We start from the raw sequence: 16,525 nt of genomic DNA on the forward strand, positions 1-16,525 counted from the left end.
GTGCAGGAGGAGGCTGAAAAAATAAGTGTTGAGGAAGACTCTCCACCATGTGAAGGAGGTAGTGATAACCGTGTTAAGCAGGTGCTTTCCAGAATGGTGTGGATAAACATTCATTAAAATACTGTAAATGGTCCAGAACGGTTGCTATGAACTTTACTTGACATAATAAATAGCTATAGCTAATAACTCTGATGGTGTGGTGTGTTACAGCTAAATCTAGTTATCTTAAGTATTGGAAAACAATAACTATATTCATATACTATCCTGATTAATTGATTAGTTGCTTTTATTAAAGTGCCCTCACTCAAATTTGGTCACGAAGGACATTGAGCTAACAACTTAACAAATGCTTTCCATATTTTTTTCAGTCAGTGTTTATGGTTTATTGTCCTTTCAACAGTTTAACATTATACAGTTAAAATTAATAAAACACAGATTAACTACTGTTACAGTAAAACATCATTCTGCATACATATTACTCATGATGCAGTACACAAATTACAAGTATTTCTTGTCATGCTTCATTGTCTATACATTATGTTGAGCTGTACTGTCTTTCTAAGATAAAATTAGTGTTTGTCCATTTTTCAGATCATTATACTATTGTTTTCCATACTTTAGCCAACTAGCCAAAGTTCTGATTGCATGCAGACTGATTATGTGCATGTAATCTTGTCCAAACTTAACTTATTCCACACTATTCCTCTACTTTGTTGTATATTGTATATCGTTTAGTAGTGGTGTTATTAAGAGCTTGTGTATCCGCGCGCAGATAGTGGGCCGGTCTGGACCAAAAAGTCTAGGGCCAAATTTTTGTCCCAGTCCACCCCTGACAACCTCACACACAGAACTCCATCCTGCCCCTTCCTACTGCACTTCATCAAGAGTGAGATTTATGAGTTGTGTCATACGATAGGCGGGGTTCACTCATTTTATTATTGTCCGTCATGAGGAAGTCGTTGTCAGTCGTGTGAGCGCAGCAGACAAGAGCAGCTACAGATTTCTCTTTCACGCATTCCCGGCGCTTCATATCACCCATACCTGTCCGACAGGTGCAGTCGGCCGGCACGGTAACGCGCAGAGGCAGGGAGGGGGTGGGGGAGGAGGGGGGCGTGCATATGGTCATCTATGGGTGAGTGTCTGCGGAGAGCTTGTCCATGTCTGGAAGGGCTGTGGCAGAGGATCTTCAGTGAGAAAAAGAGTGCTGAGGGAGGAGTGAGTGGAGCTAGTGAAGGAGGAGGAGGAGGCGGCGCTGAGGTGAGACCCCCCACCCCGCAGGAGAACAGCTCCATCTACACGGCGGTGTGGTCGTTCGAGGCCCGGCACCAGGATGAGCTGTCCTTCCAGGAGGGGGATCTGTTCAACGTCACCAGCCGCAACGGGGACTGGTGGACCGCGCGTAAAATCGACAGGAACGGACGAGTGCTGGGCACCGGGATAGTCCCCAACAACTACCTGGCCCCGGCCGAGACCCTCAGACTGCAGCCGTGAGTCTTACTATCAGAGAGAATAACACGGGGAGACCAGGGATGGCTCTGGATATCCACGAGCTCTTTAAAGTCAGTGCATTCAAAACGGAAAACACAGTAGGCTAGTTACAGGTGTCTGCTGTTAGCAGGGCTGTCAAGGTTTGAACTTATTGGAGTTTGAATTTTTATTTATTTTATTTTGTTTTTGTTTTTGTTTTATCCATGGCCATTTTTCTATTTCTTCCTCTCCGCTGTCTCAGCCACTTCGTCTTCCACCAATTCGTCCTCTGACCTGAAGCAGCCTTTCTAGATGGCTGAGCCTTTGCTGTCCAGAATGGAAGAATATAGCCTACGTTTCTTCTTCCCTGACCTCTAAATCTAAATAGACGACACAGACAGTAAAATAAAACAGGCAAACGTTCTGTTCATACTTAAAAACTAACACTTTAATAAATAAAAGCAGCTATTATAGTAAATACCCTTATAATAAAATGAAGTGGTTACTTGACCGTGCTCCTCCAGCTCGCCCGCAAACCGTGCACGCATTTAGAGCATTCGTGCTTGCCTTGCAGGCAGCGCTGCAGAAACCTATTTTCAGACTTTACCCGCGACAAGAAACATTATTTTCCGATTGGCTGATAGGTCGCTAATTCAAGACAACTGTAGCTGGACTGAGCAGAACAGTATTACTAATGTATGTTGTATCATTTTGCATGCGTGAGAAATGTCATTTTGTGGTGTGTGAACTTATTGAGAGTGCTCAGTTTACCCCACACCATATGTATGAGTGGTGTGTGTGTGTGTGTGTGTGTGTGTGTGTGTGTGTGTGTGTGTGTGTGTGTGTGTGTGTGTGTGTGTGTGTGTGCGTGTGTGTGTGTGTGCGTGTGTGTGTGTGTGTGTGTGTGGTGTGTGGTGTGTGTGTGTGTGTGTGTGTGTGTGTGTGTGTGTGTGTGTGTGTGTGTGTGTACAACTATACATGTGAGGACCAGTTTGAGTTTTTAACCATCAGATTGAGGACATTTTGGGAAAGTGAGGACATTTTGGCCGGTTCTCACTTTCTCAGACCGAGGGTTAAGACTTTATAATAAGTAGGTTATTATAATTAGGGTTAAGTTAGGTTTAGAGAGTAATGGTTAAAGCCCCAGTAGCCTATGTAACTTATTTGGCTTTTTATTAGCAAAAATCAAATATTGCTTTCATAAATACGTATTTCACTCAAGTCGAATCACACCCGCAAATTAAAGCTTTCTCGTACCTTAGAAGTCGTTACAACAGTGGCTCGTGACCCCATTTTGACATCATCACGTTTCAGGCAACCCCATTTGAATTCCAGGCGACCCCACATGGGGTCCCGACCCCAAGGTTGAAAAACACTGTGTTACAACTAGCCTACATACGTAAGTGGTCGACGCACAGAACAGAACCATGTTGCATCACCATTTTTTACGTTCAGTGGCAGCGTGACCGTAGGTAACCATAGAAACTCAGCTCGGCCTGTTAAAACTGTCACCACTGTGTAGTGTGAGGAAGGACAGAGGCACTGATGTTGCATTCAGGTGCAGTCAGGCAGACGCCGTCGGCAAACCAGCCGGATGTCATTTTACTTGACAAGAGAAAGACGGTAAAACGTGGGTCAGGTAAACAATATGACATCACCATGACAACATACTGTCACGCCTGTATTGTTTTGCCTCGTGCTGGTGGACCACTTGTTTACATAGACGCTTGTTTATCCTGTTACATGCAGCGTCTGTTGTCTGTCTGACGTCTGCCCGATTTCACGTGAATGCAACATCAAGACGTTCCGATAGGCAACCGCACCGCTAGATGGGGGGAATTCCTACACCAGTGTTTTTAAACCTTGGGGTCGGGAGTCGGGGTCGCCTGAAATGTCTAGTAATTGATACAAAAAAATATTAAAGACTGATAATTTTTTTTAAACTAATTATTATTATTAAATTATGATTAAAAACACCACAGACAATCTTAAACAACTGTATTATATACTTTCTCGAATATAAATTGAGTTCAGATAAAATGCAACATATAAAATGCTGGCACATCTTGATTGACGCGGGTCGCCAGAAATTTGTGATGTCAAAATGGGGTCACGAGCCAAAAAAGGTTGGGAACCACTGTCCTACACATCACCCCCATCAACAAACTGAAGTGTTCCTTTCAGCTCTGAATTAGCCGTTCATATCATTCATATCTACATTTAACAGTGTAGCCTATCAATTAGTTTTAGCTATGTATTTCAGCTAGCTTATTTAAATATCCTACATGGAGCGGGTAAGCTCGGTGCTGGCTGTCATGTCGTGTCGCCATGTTTTTACGTTCAGTGGCAGCGTGACGGTAGGAAACCACGGAAACTCAGCGGAGACACCGGAGCTGTCAGCTCAGGTCGAGGTGGCGTCTGTGAAAAGTCACCGCATCCACAAACCAGATGTCATTTTAGTCACAGAAGTCCAGAGAAAGCCGGTAAAACGTGGGTCAGGTAAACAATACGACATCGCCATGACAACATATTGTCACGTGTATTATTTTGCCTTGTGCTGACGGACCACTTGTTCACATAAAGGCTTGTTTATGCCGTTACGTGCAGCGGCTGTTGTCCGTCTGCCTTAAGCCCGATTTCACGTGAATGCAGCATGAAAAATACGACTCAGTTGCTTGCGATCTACAACCGCACCGCTAGATGGGAGTAATTCCTACACAATGTACCTTTAAGTTTAGGCATTTGTTTTAGAGGGTTAAGGTTAGGGTTAGGGGCCAGGGAAAACATTATGTCAATGAGTGTCCCCACAAAGATAGCTATACAAACGTGTGTGTTGTTGTTAGTCACTATCAGCCATTCTAAACAAAATGTGTATTATAGCCTATTATTGTCAGCGACCCAGACTCTTGTAGCACCGACAACGCTTGATAAATATCCACATTTAACTCCCAGTGCAAATGACATAAGGACAGTTTAAGCCACTATTACAAAAATAGATTTAGAAATTAAATATTTTAAGAATTCCAGATGTATTTAGCTTAGTTTTTTCTCTCTAAAGTCATCTGGAACAAGGGTGCACCTGTAGAGTGAAACCTTTGGTAATTGTTCTTCTAGTAAAAGTTGGAAGTGACACGGCTCAGCCATGTTATAGCCATCAAATTCCTTCGCTAATCTGTAACTGTAAAGATAACTCAAGCTTATCTAACCCTGCCCCCTTTATACAATTTATTGTTCACTGGCTTGAACACAGTGTAATAGCACAAAGTGCAGCCTGTAGTTTCTCTCCAATCTGTAATTCACTGCAGTGAGTGTGAGCAGTGCAGTCTGTTCTGGTGAGATCTCTGTCCTCTCTCCATTCATGTTCACATGCACCAGTATCTTGTTTGATCTCACCGTCATAATTGATCTTAACAAGGAACTGTAAAAGATTTTTAAAATTTTTTAAAAAAAACATGCAGCGACTTTCACATAATCTGCTGCCTTATAATGAGTTTCCTTCTTTCATAAAGCTACAACTTAATACAAGGAGATATGAGAGATTGAATCTTCGTATCAAGACCTATAATACAGCCCCCAGCCCTCTGTTGTAAATAACAGTAAGAAATGTCACTGACACCTTTCATAATGTCAGTCCTGCGTCTGTGTGTGTGTGTCTTCGCAGTGAAGCAAACTGGGACACAAACATGACGACAGTCATTCACCACTTCTTGTTTTGTCTCTCAGTGCTGCTGCTTCAGCTTCAGCAGAATTGGGAAGTGCGTATACAGTGTGGTTATTACACCAGCTGTTGCAATTAATTATAGAGTTGCTGGGTTGTTTTTATTATTATTTTTTTTTGTTTTGATCACCGCTGATACATTAGACTTGACATGTCATTTGCATAATTGTTGTCATGCTATGTTTGAGTCTACTTTAAATTTCAGACGGCAGCTTCTGTCTCCACTTACAGTAAAGTGCAAAACCACAGCTAACAATGACTTCCATTATTGATTTAGCTGCAATTTGTGATGTCAGTTAATTGATTGGTTAAATTCTCAATCATTTTCTTAAACCCAGAGTATTCAGATTATTTGTTGTTTGTCTTTGTCTGAGCAGCTTTTCAAAACCGAAACCTGCATAGGTTATTATCACCTCAGACCATAAAAGCAGCAAAGTCCTCATGATTAAGAAACTTGAACTGTGGGTAATGTTTGATCAAAATAGTTACATATTATATTTTAGTTTATTGACCTATATTGACACGTGAATTGTTTCACTCTAGCAATGTGGATTGCAGTAAATGTTCAACAAATGAAAATTCAATTCAGAGCATGTGCAGTGTGGCACAAGTTAATAAAGTCATCCAATCAGAGGCTGGTTTCACTAAGACCTACGTGATTTAAAATCAAACCAATAAGAGCTTTTGATCTGTCTAATTCTAATTTGCAATGAATTATGGGTAAATTAAGATAATCAAACTACTCCATCCTGGAGGAATCAAACAGTTGCAAAAACATTTTACAGTACACTCACTGCTGTTCCAATGAAGCATTTATTAGCAGAGGTGATGATAACCTGAGACAGGAAAGCTCTGAAGCCGTGAAACTATTCATATCTGTCTGTACTGATCCAGATGGTTCTTTGGGACATTGACCCGCTTTGAGGCCCAAAGCCACCTGCTGGGACCAGGGAATGAAGAAGGAGCTTTCCTCATCCGACAGAGTGAGAAAGACAGCGTTGGATATGTCCTTTCAGGTAAGATGAGGAGGGAGGGGTGAGGAGCAAAGAAACAGCAAACACGAAGATAAAGGGAGGGAAGTGTGCAAAAATATGAGGAGCACGGAATGAAGCAACCTAGCCAATAAATAGATAACTTTATTTATCCCTGAGGCAATTTGGTTTCTTCACTCACTGGCATTCAACCAGTCTCAAAGTGCCAGAGGACGCATGATTGAGACGGTGGCACTGTCACTGAAACAGCCTAGCTCCCAGCACAAGTCATCAACATCCTCATTAGGGGCCAGGCAGCCTAGACATCCAGGACCCTGTTGTTTTCTTCTTCTTCTTCTTCTTTCTAAGAAATCCTACTTCCCATGCATGAAAAATCACCAAACTTGCCAGATTTGCTCAGATGCAATCACATGATGTGAATATTCCTCATGTGCTATACAGTTTTGCAACTTTCATCTAAATGTAGCCACAATACTTTGTAATTGTTGTACTGGATTTAATCGTACAAAAGTTTAGAAAGTCGAATCACAGTTCTTTTTCCAAAAGCTGTAAAACTTCTACTCTCACAATTTTGTGCTCAATTGACACCAAATTTGCTACACTGCATCTTCACACTGTCCATAAAGTTACCAACAGGCTTTTTGATATTTGAAACATTGAGTCTACAGTGCATGAAAACATTTGACTGTAAACATATACCAGCCAACTCCTGCTAAAACATTTTTAATGTTTCTGAAAAAAAAAAAAAGACAACACAGTAAATATCAGAATTTTATCTCAAAAACTGATTTTTTTTTACAAATATTTTGAATTGTGCTCTCATTGGAACAGTTGCACTCAGTGTAAGAATTTGTAAACGTAAGTTTTTCTCTTATGGAGCAAAACATTTATTGTTAAAAACAAGTGACCAATATCTCCATGCTGTCAAGATGCAATTTATGTATTTTCGGATTTTTGTCTTGATAAAAGAATTTTTGAAATCTGCTTTGACAGCTGCTGTTACACTGATACCCATGGGCGTAGCGAACGTGGGGTACACGGGGGACATGTCCCCCGCACTTCAGGGTCATTCTATGTCAACTCGACCAGAATTTGGCAACTTTAGTTTAGATTTTGACTTTGTATATCATTTTTAAAGAGCTAAAGTTGGTTTCCTGGTGCTGTTCTGTTTGTTTGTGTGGTTCTTTAGCTGCTAAGGAGAGGTGCAATTGAATGCGAGAGGATGATAAATCCATTTGTCCCCCTCACTTCTAAAATGATGGCTACGCCGCTGCACATACCACCTCAGCTAATGCAAAATGGACGTCGTAATGCCAACGCTCTTGTTGTCTTCCTATTTTGTCTCTTGTTGTTCAGAATTGCCTACATTTGTCTAAAATTGCCAGGCCCCGACCACTGCTGCTGCTTTAAGTTTGTTTGAAAACAAAGTGTAAAAACGGCAGTCTCCAGCTTTTCAGAGTTTGTATGTCACAATATTTCTAGACATGGATCAGTTGCTTTGCAGGTTTCCTACCAACAACTCGGAGGCAAGAAATTGTCTGGCACATGCAGTAACCACCCATAAAACTGCAAACTGATGTTTCTACAGTACTCATCAATTTCTATATGGTATCAAAAACGCAAGTAAAGTAGTAAAGGGAATGATACGGTATTACTTTGCCATTGTTCTATGGATACGTTGAGTCATTTACACATACTGAGTACTGAGTGAACCGATTCCCGTCTAAAGAGCAGCAGCATAAGCGTAACCACAGAAAATGTCAGTATTGTGTTTGCCACTAACACGTGCATGTTGAGAGTTTAATCTTTCTAAAAAAAAATTAAAAAAATAAAACCTTTGTATTTCTTGCAGGATTTTCTTTATAGTTATTTTTCTAAGTTCTCATAACTCTGGCCACCATTTCTGTTTGTACTATGTGACACTACTCGCCAAGTTTAGCGTGGATAAACCAGCAGTTTCATGACATTATCTAAAACACGTCTCTGGTGGTTAAACCTGAAGTGCATGCGTCTGAAATGTGATAATAATACCACAGTGCACTGGTCACATGGAATCTGGCCCCTCAACAAAAGCTATCTATAATCTATCTAGCCACTGAAACAAAATACTCTTCACTTCAAATATCACCACAGGCCAAAAATCAAACCTTAATCTATAACACACATTTGAGAAACCTGAAATTGTATTATAACAGAAGTTCCTCTTAGGTTGTATAAAATCAGTATTTCACTTCCCTTTTGGAATACACTGGGGATGTTTCAGCAGTAGTGATATAATAATGAAAAGACAGGGAAAAACAATGTTTGCTTTTGTAACCACTTCTGATTTGTGTGTGTACTTGTGTGTGTGTGTATCTCTCTTCAGTGAGGTCAAGCAGCAGAGTGAAGCATTTTAAAGTCCACCAACCAGATGAGGGTAATTTTCACGTGGACAACAACCACCACTTCAGGTCCTTGATCGAGCTGGTGGAGCACTACAGCGTGAACACCCTCAGCAGCGCCGGTCTACTGGGAGAGCCATGCAGGAGGGTGGGGATGAGCTGTGATTCAGCTTTTGTTTTTCATTTCTTCATTTGTTTGTTCCTCTTATTTCTCGATGTGTACATTTAAGTGATGGCGTTTAAACAACACATTGAATTAGTGCTGTTGCTTGTGTGTGGTGAACTTCCTTGTGTTGTTCTCTTGTATTGAGGCCTGAACAATACATCCGTTTTCAGGGAAACCTTGCAACACAGGTGTCGCTCTGATCGGTTGAAGTTTCAGTGCTTATTTTTTTGTGGAGGAGGATGTATACTGAGTTGCTGCTGACAGATGTTCCTATCATTTTGTCCACCTCATTATAAAAAAAAGGAAGGCCAAACAAAAGATACACCTGGACCGTTCATCAACAGTACAAACCACAGCCTCCAAAATGTGTAGTTCAGTCTATTCAAAGATTACATACAGGTACAATATCTATATGTATCCTGAAAATCGGTGTGTGTTTCCTCCATCAGAAAAAGCCCAACACATCACATTTGAACCATTTGGATGAGTGGGAGCTCCCGAAAGAAGAGTTCACCCTGGAGGAGGAGCTGGGCAGGGGCTACTTCGCTGACGTCTACCGGGGACGCTGGAAAAACCACATCAACGTCGCCATCAAGATCATCAAAAGTGGTAGTTAATCATCTCTGCTTTTTTTAACCTTTGTGAAAGGTCAGACTACATTATACTACATTAGCTATTTTTAGAACAGCGGAGCAGAGTCGTGAGCTGCTCAGAGCTACAGTACGCTGTGGAGCCTAATGGGAATTTCTTGGTTTCTCTCATCAAACTCATCAAATACATAATCCAACAACTCCAAAATGCTCTCGTGGACAAGTTGTCACCTGCACATTCACCACGCTATGAGATAATAATCGAACAGTATGAGACAGAGTTGTTTTTGAGGCAAATGCAGAGACTGCTTGCCGAAAAACTGCCCCAGACAGAAACGCACATCAGTGGTTTTGCATGAATTTACCTCGAAAACAACTCTGTCACGTACTGTTCCATTATTATCTCACAGCGTGGTGAATGTGCGGGTCACAACTTGTCCACGACAGTGTTTTGGAGAGCAAGAAATCTCATTAGCCTCCGTAGCGTAGCTCTGAGCAGCTCACGGCTCTGCTCCGCCATTCTAAAAATAGCTTGCACCGACAATTAAAGGTAATGAACCTACTGCTATGACTATATGGATTATGGTAATGGGCCAATTTGCCAAAATGTTGAACTATTCCTTTAACTGAAGCTTGACTGGATTTTTTGCATTAATAAACAGGTGTACACGTGTCCCTCAGTCCTTCCTTACATACATGAAACCAGGAAATATGTTTTCAGGTTACTGTGTGGCACATGTTTTGTGTCTCTAACAGATCAGTTGACTCTGGCTACGTGGGTGTGAATGTCCACTGACAGCTGTCCAGCTGTTTCCTCCACTGTCAGTGTTTGTTCAAACTAAACCAATCATACTATAACTCTTCAAATGCAGTGCGGTCTGAATCTAGTGTTCGAGTCAATGGTATTTATGCCCTAGTTGGAGCATTATGTATGTATAATTGTCAGTAACACGTTGGACAACATTTGAGTGAAACTGGGAGTGGTTTAACAAGTCATGTTGGTAATCCCTATTTATAAAATGTCATACATAGCTGGCAATACACTTATCATTATACTGGCACTGGAGGACAGACACTCCCACCTTTAACAAATTAGTTATTACAGTTTGTCTCAAAGGGCTTTACATGGCATCATAACAACATTTAAGTTTTGATTGACAGGATATTTAATCAGAATCACAGATATTCCGTTATTGTGATGAGTCCTCTTCAAGCACGTCATATTTTTCAAATGACCAAGTGGTTTTCTCTATTCACAACATCTTCCTTCTTTCGCCTCAGAAACATTTCCAGATCTGGCCATCACTCCCCAATTCTTTTGCTGAAACTTGTTGCTGCACATGGCTCCCCATCATATATCGGACAACCTCCTGAAATTCAGAAGTGTTTGCTTTGATGCGCTCGCATTAACACCTGAATTGCGATTGAAATCTTGGCCGAGAAAGACTAGGCTTACAGATGTTGTCATTTGTGGCATTCATTTATAAAAGGTCCAAGAAGCTTGAATATGATTGTAGAACTGAAGACAAGCAGTAAAGGTGATGAGATAGAGACATTTGTGCTATTTTTATGAGGATGTAAGCTGGCAGTATAGGGAACTGAAAGACAGCACTGAATACAAATGTAAAAAAAAAAAACATCTTTCCTAAAACACACTCAGTGCTATATGATATACTTTAGAGAAAGTAGAAATAATAATAAAACATTTTTTTATAAAGCACGAGACAATAGAATAAATAACAAGGTAAGATAAAAACAACAAAGATGGTAGCAACTGTCCTGTTCCTGCACTGGTCCCCATCAAATATTGGATAACCTTCAAACTGCAAATCTCTGCATGCACTTCCCTCAGTATTTAATCGACCTCCTTCATGTTCACCATCCCTCACGGAACCTGTGGTGGTCCAACCTGGGTCTCCTCACCATCCCGCGCACAAGTAGACGCACCTCCGGGAGCAGGGCCTTCAGTGTGGCAGCTTCTGTGGAAATTGCTCCCGCTACATCTGCACCAAGCACAACCGCTGGACTGTGCATTGTGCAATGTACTATTATAATTTGGATATGGTTCCAATACATTAAAGTATATTTTTTCACCTGGAAGTATATAGTCCGACAAGTCTTTCCTACTGGTAATACATTTGCAAGAATGTGCAAGGTAGAAAGAAGTATAGCAAAGTAATGATAAAGTACAGTATACTGACTATTACCTGCAAACTGTGCTTTATAAGTAATTGAAATAAGCCAAAAGTATTACCACAGTAAGAATATAGATATAGAATAAAGTATAAAGCTTGTATATTTTTAAGACACTAACAACAAATTTCTAATTAAGCATATATTATATAAAGTCATATACTTAAAGCAGAAGTAAGCGATCCGGTCGTTTTCGGTAATGCTGCGTTCGAGGCAGGCTTTTGAAATCGTAAATTACAGCTTCAAGTCACAACTTACGACTTTGTAGCGTTCCAGGCAACCCACTCGTGTTTTTCCGACCTGTTTTACCTGTGAAAGTCACTATAACGGCCACTCGTAACTTCCGACCCGTGAACTCCTACCAGATCAAACTGATACAACTTCACAGGACGGAAAAACACGAGTCTACGAGTTTCCTTGAACGCACCATAACAGTCCTCGTCCCTACGTCGCCACATTCACGGCGTCCCTTGGCTGCACACACAGCCCTGCATGCCGTTCTCTCTCCTCATTGGATAAAAACTGTAGGATACGATAAATGTTTTCTCCTCGGCTCAGAGCAGAGCAGAGAGACTGACAGACCCGTGTTTCGGTCCAAACACTCTATGTAAGTGATTGCTGTCGGAAGATAGAACTATTTAAGACTTATATTAACACAAATATATCACTTACTTCTGCTTTAAAGTAGGCTATAAAAAATATACTTTAAGTTGTTCCACTTAAACATATAAAAGTACACTAAGGGCCGGATTTACTAAAGGTTTGCGTGTATTAAAACGTGTGCAAACGTGATTGCACGCGCAAACACATGTGGAACCTGATCTACTAACCGGACGCACCGAGGATTGCGTCCCTCACACGAGCAGAATAGCACGTGCGATCCATTTAGCGTGTTTGCCTTGATGAATATGTAAATATGGGCGTTTCAGCCAGAACGTGCTAAATACTGGGAGGAGTAGATGCAAATAGATTTATTTAGCGCGTGCAATGTGATTTACCAAACCAGGAAGAGATTGCGGTGGCTGTTTTTGCGTCTTTATTCACCACGTCTGAAAACCATGTACTAACTGATACAACTTTGCCAAAACGTATGCGTTTATTGATTTGATACCTGTCAGAGCCCCGTGATCTTACATCTCTGCATTTCCTCACGTCTGGGTAATTCTGTAATAGTTTTTCAGCCGTGTTAAAAGTCTTTTACGCGCCGTTACGCACGGGGCACGTCTGTCCTGCAGTGCGCTCCGTTGGCTCCTCTCCTCCCAGTACCTGGCTGCTCAGCTCCGTCTCTCAGTCCCGGTCCCGGACTGAGACACGTCACCACTGCCTTCACCCGTGTTTGATCCCTCTGGTCAGTGGTCAGCGCGACGAGTTGGGCCCTGTAGCGATTTGTGTTTATTTATCTAAACAGAGCGCGAGAGAGATGAACACACATGCTGTCATTATGCATCGGATCAAATGTCATTCTGTCCCTTCGTCCGTCCAGCTCTCTGTCCACTCTCTCCATGGCGGAAACGATTACACGCGCAAAACCCTCATTAAAATATTACGGTTTGCACGTGTTTTCATTTAGCGGGTTACTCTTAGTAGATCACCTGTTTTGCGTGCACTAACCAAACTCGCAATATTATAGCGGGCGCAAACAATATAGCGTCCGCTATCTGAGATCTTAGTAAATCCGGCCCTAAATACACTTCAAGTTGAGCTTTTCTAAAATTTAATAACAATTAAATTAGTTAGCTTTAGTACGGGGGGGGGGGTTCGTGCCAGTATTCATGTAATTGTTGCTTATTAAAAGGGATAGTTCAACATTTTGGCACGGCTCGGCTTGGCCGTTCTAAAAATAGCTTGCACCGACAATTAAAGGTAACGAACCTACTGCTACGAACCTACTGCTATGACTATAGGGATTAATGCAATGGGCCAATTTGCCAAAATGTTGAACTATCTTTCAAATCTATGTTGAAGAGGCACTTGTTCCTACAGGCTTTTGCCAGCTAAATTGGTTGGTCTATTGCTGTTTTCTGTTGTGTTAGTGCAAGCGTCCTTGGGTGTCCTGAAAGCTGCTATATAAATCTAAATTATTATTGTTCTTCTTTTGTCTCTGTTCCTCTTTTTCATTTCTTTCTCTGTTTTATTCCTAGACTCGGAGCTGAACCACCGTGAGTTTCAGAGGGAAGTCCAAATCCTGAAGAGTCTCAGGCACCGCAATCTCATCTCTCTGTTTGCCGTGTGCATGGCCTCACCACCATACTACATCATCACCGAGCTGATGGAGAAAGGCAGTCTGCTCCACTTCCTCAGAAGTAAACATCAGGGTTATTTTTTACTTGTGCCTAGCTTCAGGATAGCAGGAGAAGTGGTAAGATCTGGCTATAGTTGGTTATCTTCAATCAGTCCAACAAGGACCCAGCACAGCTTCTTGGTCAGATCATTTCAGGGCAAGTTTACATGAGTACTTGTTGGTTCTGGGTTTGTAACATTGTTGTGATCTGATTCTCTGTTGTTCCATCTGTGTTTTTTTTTTTTTTTTTCTGTCTCAGGTTCAGAGGGGCAGCTTCTAGACACTGCATCCCTCATTGACATGGGTGCCCAGGTTGCTGATGGGATGTCGTATCTGGAGGAGAAGAACAGCATCCACAGGGACTTGGCAGCTCGCAACGTCCTTGTGGGAGGAGACTACATCTGTAAGGTGGCCGACTTTGGACTGGCCAGAGTGATCAAGGTATGTGTGGACAGAGGACAGCTTTGTGCTTTTTTTTTTTCTTTTTGTGAAATCAAGAATGACATTTCTTAAAGGCTGCTGTTTTCCATGTAGGAGCCGTTCTACATCACAGAGGATAAAAAGATTCCTTACAAGTGGAGCGCTCCTGAGGCCATCAGCCATGGAAAGTTCTCCATCAAATCAGACGTTTGGTCTTTTGGTATCCTGCTCTATGAGATAATCACCTATGGATGCGTTCCTTACCCAGGTGAGAGGAATGACTTGTTTTTGAATGATGTGACCAAGTGGATCGTAGCAACCAGATAAAACAGAACAAATGTAAAAGAAAATAGAGGATAAAATGATTATGTATCATAGAAGGCCATTCGATAAAAGTGTGTTTTTAGCAAAGTTTTAAAAGTAGACACTGAGCTCTGTCTGAGCTCCTCTGATGGCCCCAGGAGTTTGGCGCCTTGATGGGAACAAATGTTAAACCTCGCCACTTTAGCACTTTTGTGCAGCTAATTCCTCTTTCTCTATGTACCATCCTTTTCCCTTTCGCCTCAGCCTTGAGCAACCAAGAAGTGTTCAATCTTGTTACCAAAGGATACCGGATGCCAGCTCCGAACAGGTGCCCCAACTTTCTCTATCAAACCATGTTGCAGTGTTGGAAAGACAATCCAGAAGACAGGGCATCTTTCAAATCCCTCAGGATCCAACTGGACAGCAGCTCTTATGAGCTGGAGTGACCTGCCTGATTCCTGCAGTACATGGTCAGCACTGCAGGGGGCAGCAGAGACCGATTTTGAGCCGGGACAGTGAGGACTTTTACCAAGAAACCAGAGGCTTTTTGTACATATTTGTAATGACTGTTTGTATGTAAACTTGCAAAGACTGATGTATTTTCTCCAGTCCACTACTAATGATTATTTTTATCATCACTTAATCTCATGATTATTCTTTGATAGTAGACCAAATATCTTTGGGCTTTGGTCTATTGACAAAACAAAAGTACATCAGATTTGGCTTTGTGATTGACATTTTTCATTGTTTTTTTGTTTTGTTTTTTTAATGAACTGATTTATGTTTGATGTTTGATTGTTGGTTTTGTCTGCCCAACAGAACAAAACCAATATGCAGTTTGTTGTTATCTATGAAAGAGAGAGGCAAATAGTCACATTTGATAGACTGGAACCAGAGTTTTCGTCTTTCTTTTATTTAATTATAATTCCTATAGTGTAAGTTGTGTGGCTTCTTCAGATTTCTTTGCAAATCCTTTTTGGACATGAGGAGTGACATCAATTGTGAAAATGCAGATAAGTGAAAGTGAGATGAAGGTTTGACAACACACAGAAGTTAAATCTAGGTCAAAGCATTTTGATTTGATTTAATTATTCTGTATTTCGGATATATTAAAAAGAGAGAAAAAAAAGTCATATAACATAAGTAACATATTATAGTGTCCAAAGAACAAGTCCAATATTTAAATCAGTATACAAAGAATGCTCGAAAAGGAGCAGGAGGAAGTCGAGCCTATCAGTTCCCACCCCTTAATCACTACTCCGTCATTCCATAATAAAGTAAAACAAAATAAACAGAATACAAGCAAACAAAGACACAGACTCACTCTCAGTTTTATAATCACCTACCCCTATGTAGTCAAAATGATATTCCAACCTACTTTTCATTATTCTAATATTTTGTATAATTTTTAACAGCTTTCTGAGCTCCTTCTCCAGACCATTCCTCAATTGCACCCCACAGGTTATGCACATACTTTTCAGAGTTGTTCTGAATTTAATTCTCTTAAAATTCAATTCCCCCTCAGATTATACCCAATCTGTCTTTCCATAAACAGAAGGTTATACTGTATCTTGCTTTGTACGTGATTTGTGCAGTCTTGTGTTTAACCAAATCAGTGATTTTCAGAGTGTGTGCCTTACACTTAGAAATCACAGACAAGAGGGATCTCTGATTGTTTAGAGGAGAGTAGGTATGAGGGTGATATTGGTGAATGTTGAGGTCCTCAGTGTTTGCTAAGATCTGCAATATTTATCTTTGTCCACACAGTCAAATTTAACTTTCCAACAGTAGAACGAATATTTTAACACTTAATGTTACATCTAACCCAGCCTTTTCTTAGATCTTAGACCCTGTGTGTTTCTGCATCAGTACCACAGATCACCCTGGTGTGACCCCTGGCATAATCTGTCATAATTGAAAGACAGTTTGTTTTTTGTCTTTGTTACACACATATAGAAACATAACCATTTTTTAATACTTCTTTATGACTGTTAATCCTTTTTGTGTGTAGTTT

General features: G+C 41.0%; 1 protein-coding gene across 1 annotated transcript; it reads left to right on the forward strand.

Annotated features, from left to right (window-relative positions):
- Nucleotides 1-964: 964 nt before the first annotated feature.
- Nucleotides 965-15,265, forward strand: ptk6b (PTK6 protein tyrosine kinase 6b). Its single transcript, XM_085780886.1, has 8 exons — nt 965-1,487; nt 6,080-6,201; nt 8,543-8,706; nt 9,174-9,333; nt 13,649-13,810; nt 14,048-14,229; nt 14,323-14,476; nt 14,776-15,265. Exons 1-8 carry the CDS (start codon nt 1,129-1,131, stop codon nt 14,955-14,957), a joined length of 1,485 nt encoding a protein of 494 aa, XP_085637012.1. The 5' UTR covers nt 965-1,128; the 3' UTR covers nt 14,958-15,265.
- Nucleotides 15,266-16,525: the final 1,260 nt, after the last annotated feature.

This window comes from Trachurus japonicus, chromosome 7 (genome assembly GCF_045865225.1).
Source record: "Trachurus japonicus isolate A0001 chromosome 7, Traja_1.0".
In the NCBI taxonomy this organism is placed as follows: Eukaryota; Metazoa; Chordata; class Actinopteri; order Carangiformes; family Carangidae; genus Trachurus; species Trachurus japonicus.

Bases quoted from the DNA above. Each gene is read 5' to 3' on its own strand.
- ptk6b (XM_085780886.1), top strand. From the start codon at position 1,129: ATGGGTGAGTGTCTGCGGAGAGCTTGTCCATGTCTGGAAGGGCTGTGG. The intron at 8,707-9,173 runs GTGGGGATGAGC...TTCCTCCATCAG, and splicing joins TGGGAGAGCCATGCAGGAGG to AAAAAGCCCAACACATCACA. The intron at 13,811-14,047 runs GTAAACATCAGG...TTTCTGTCTCAG, and splicing joins TCTGCTCCACTTCCTCAGAA to GTTCAGAGGGGCAGCTTCTA.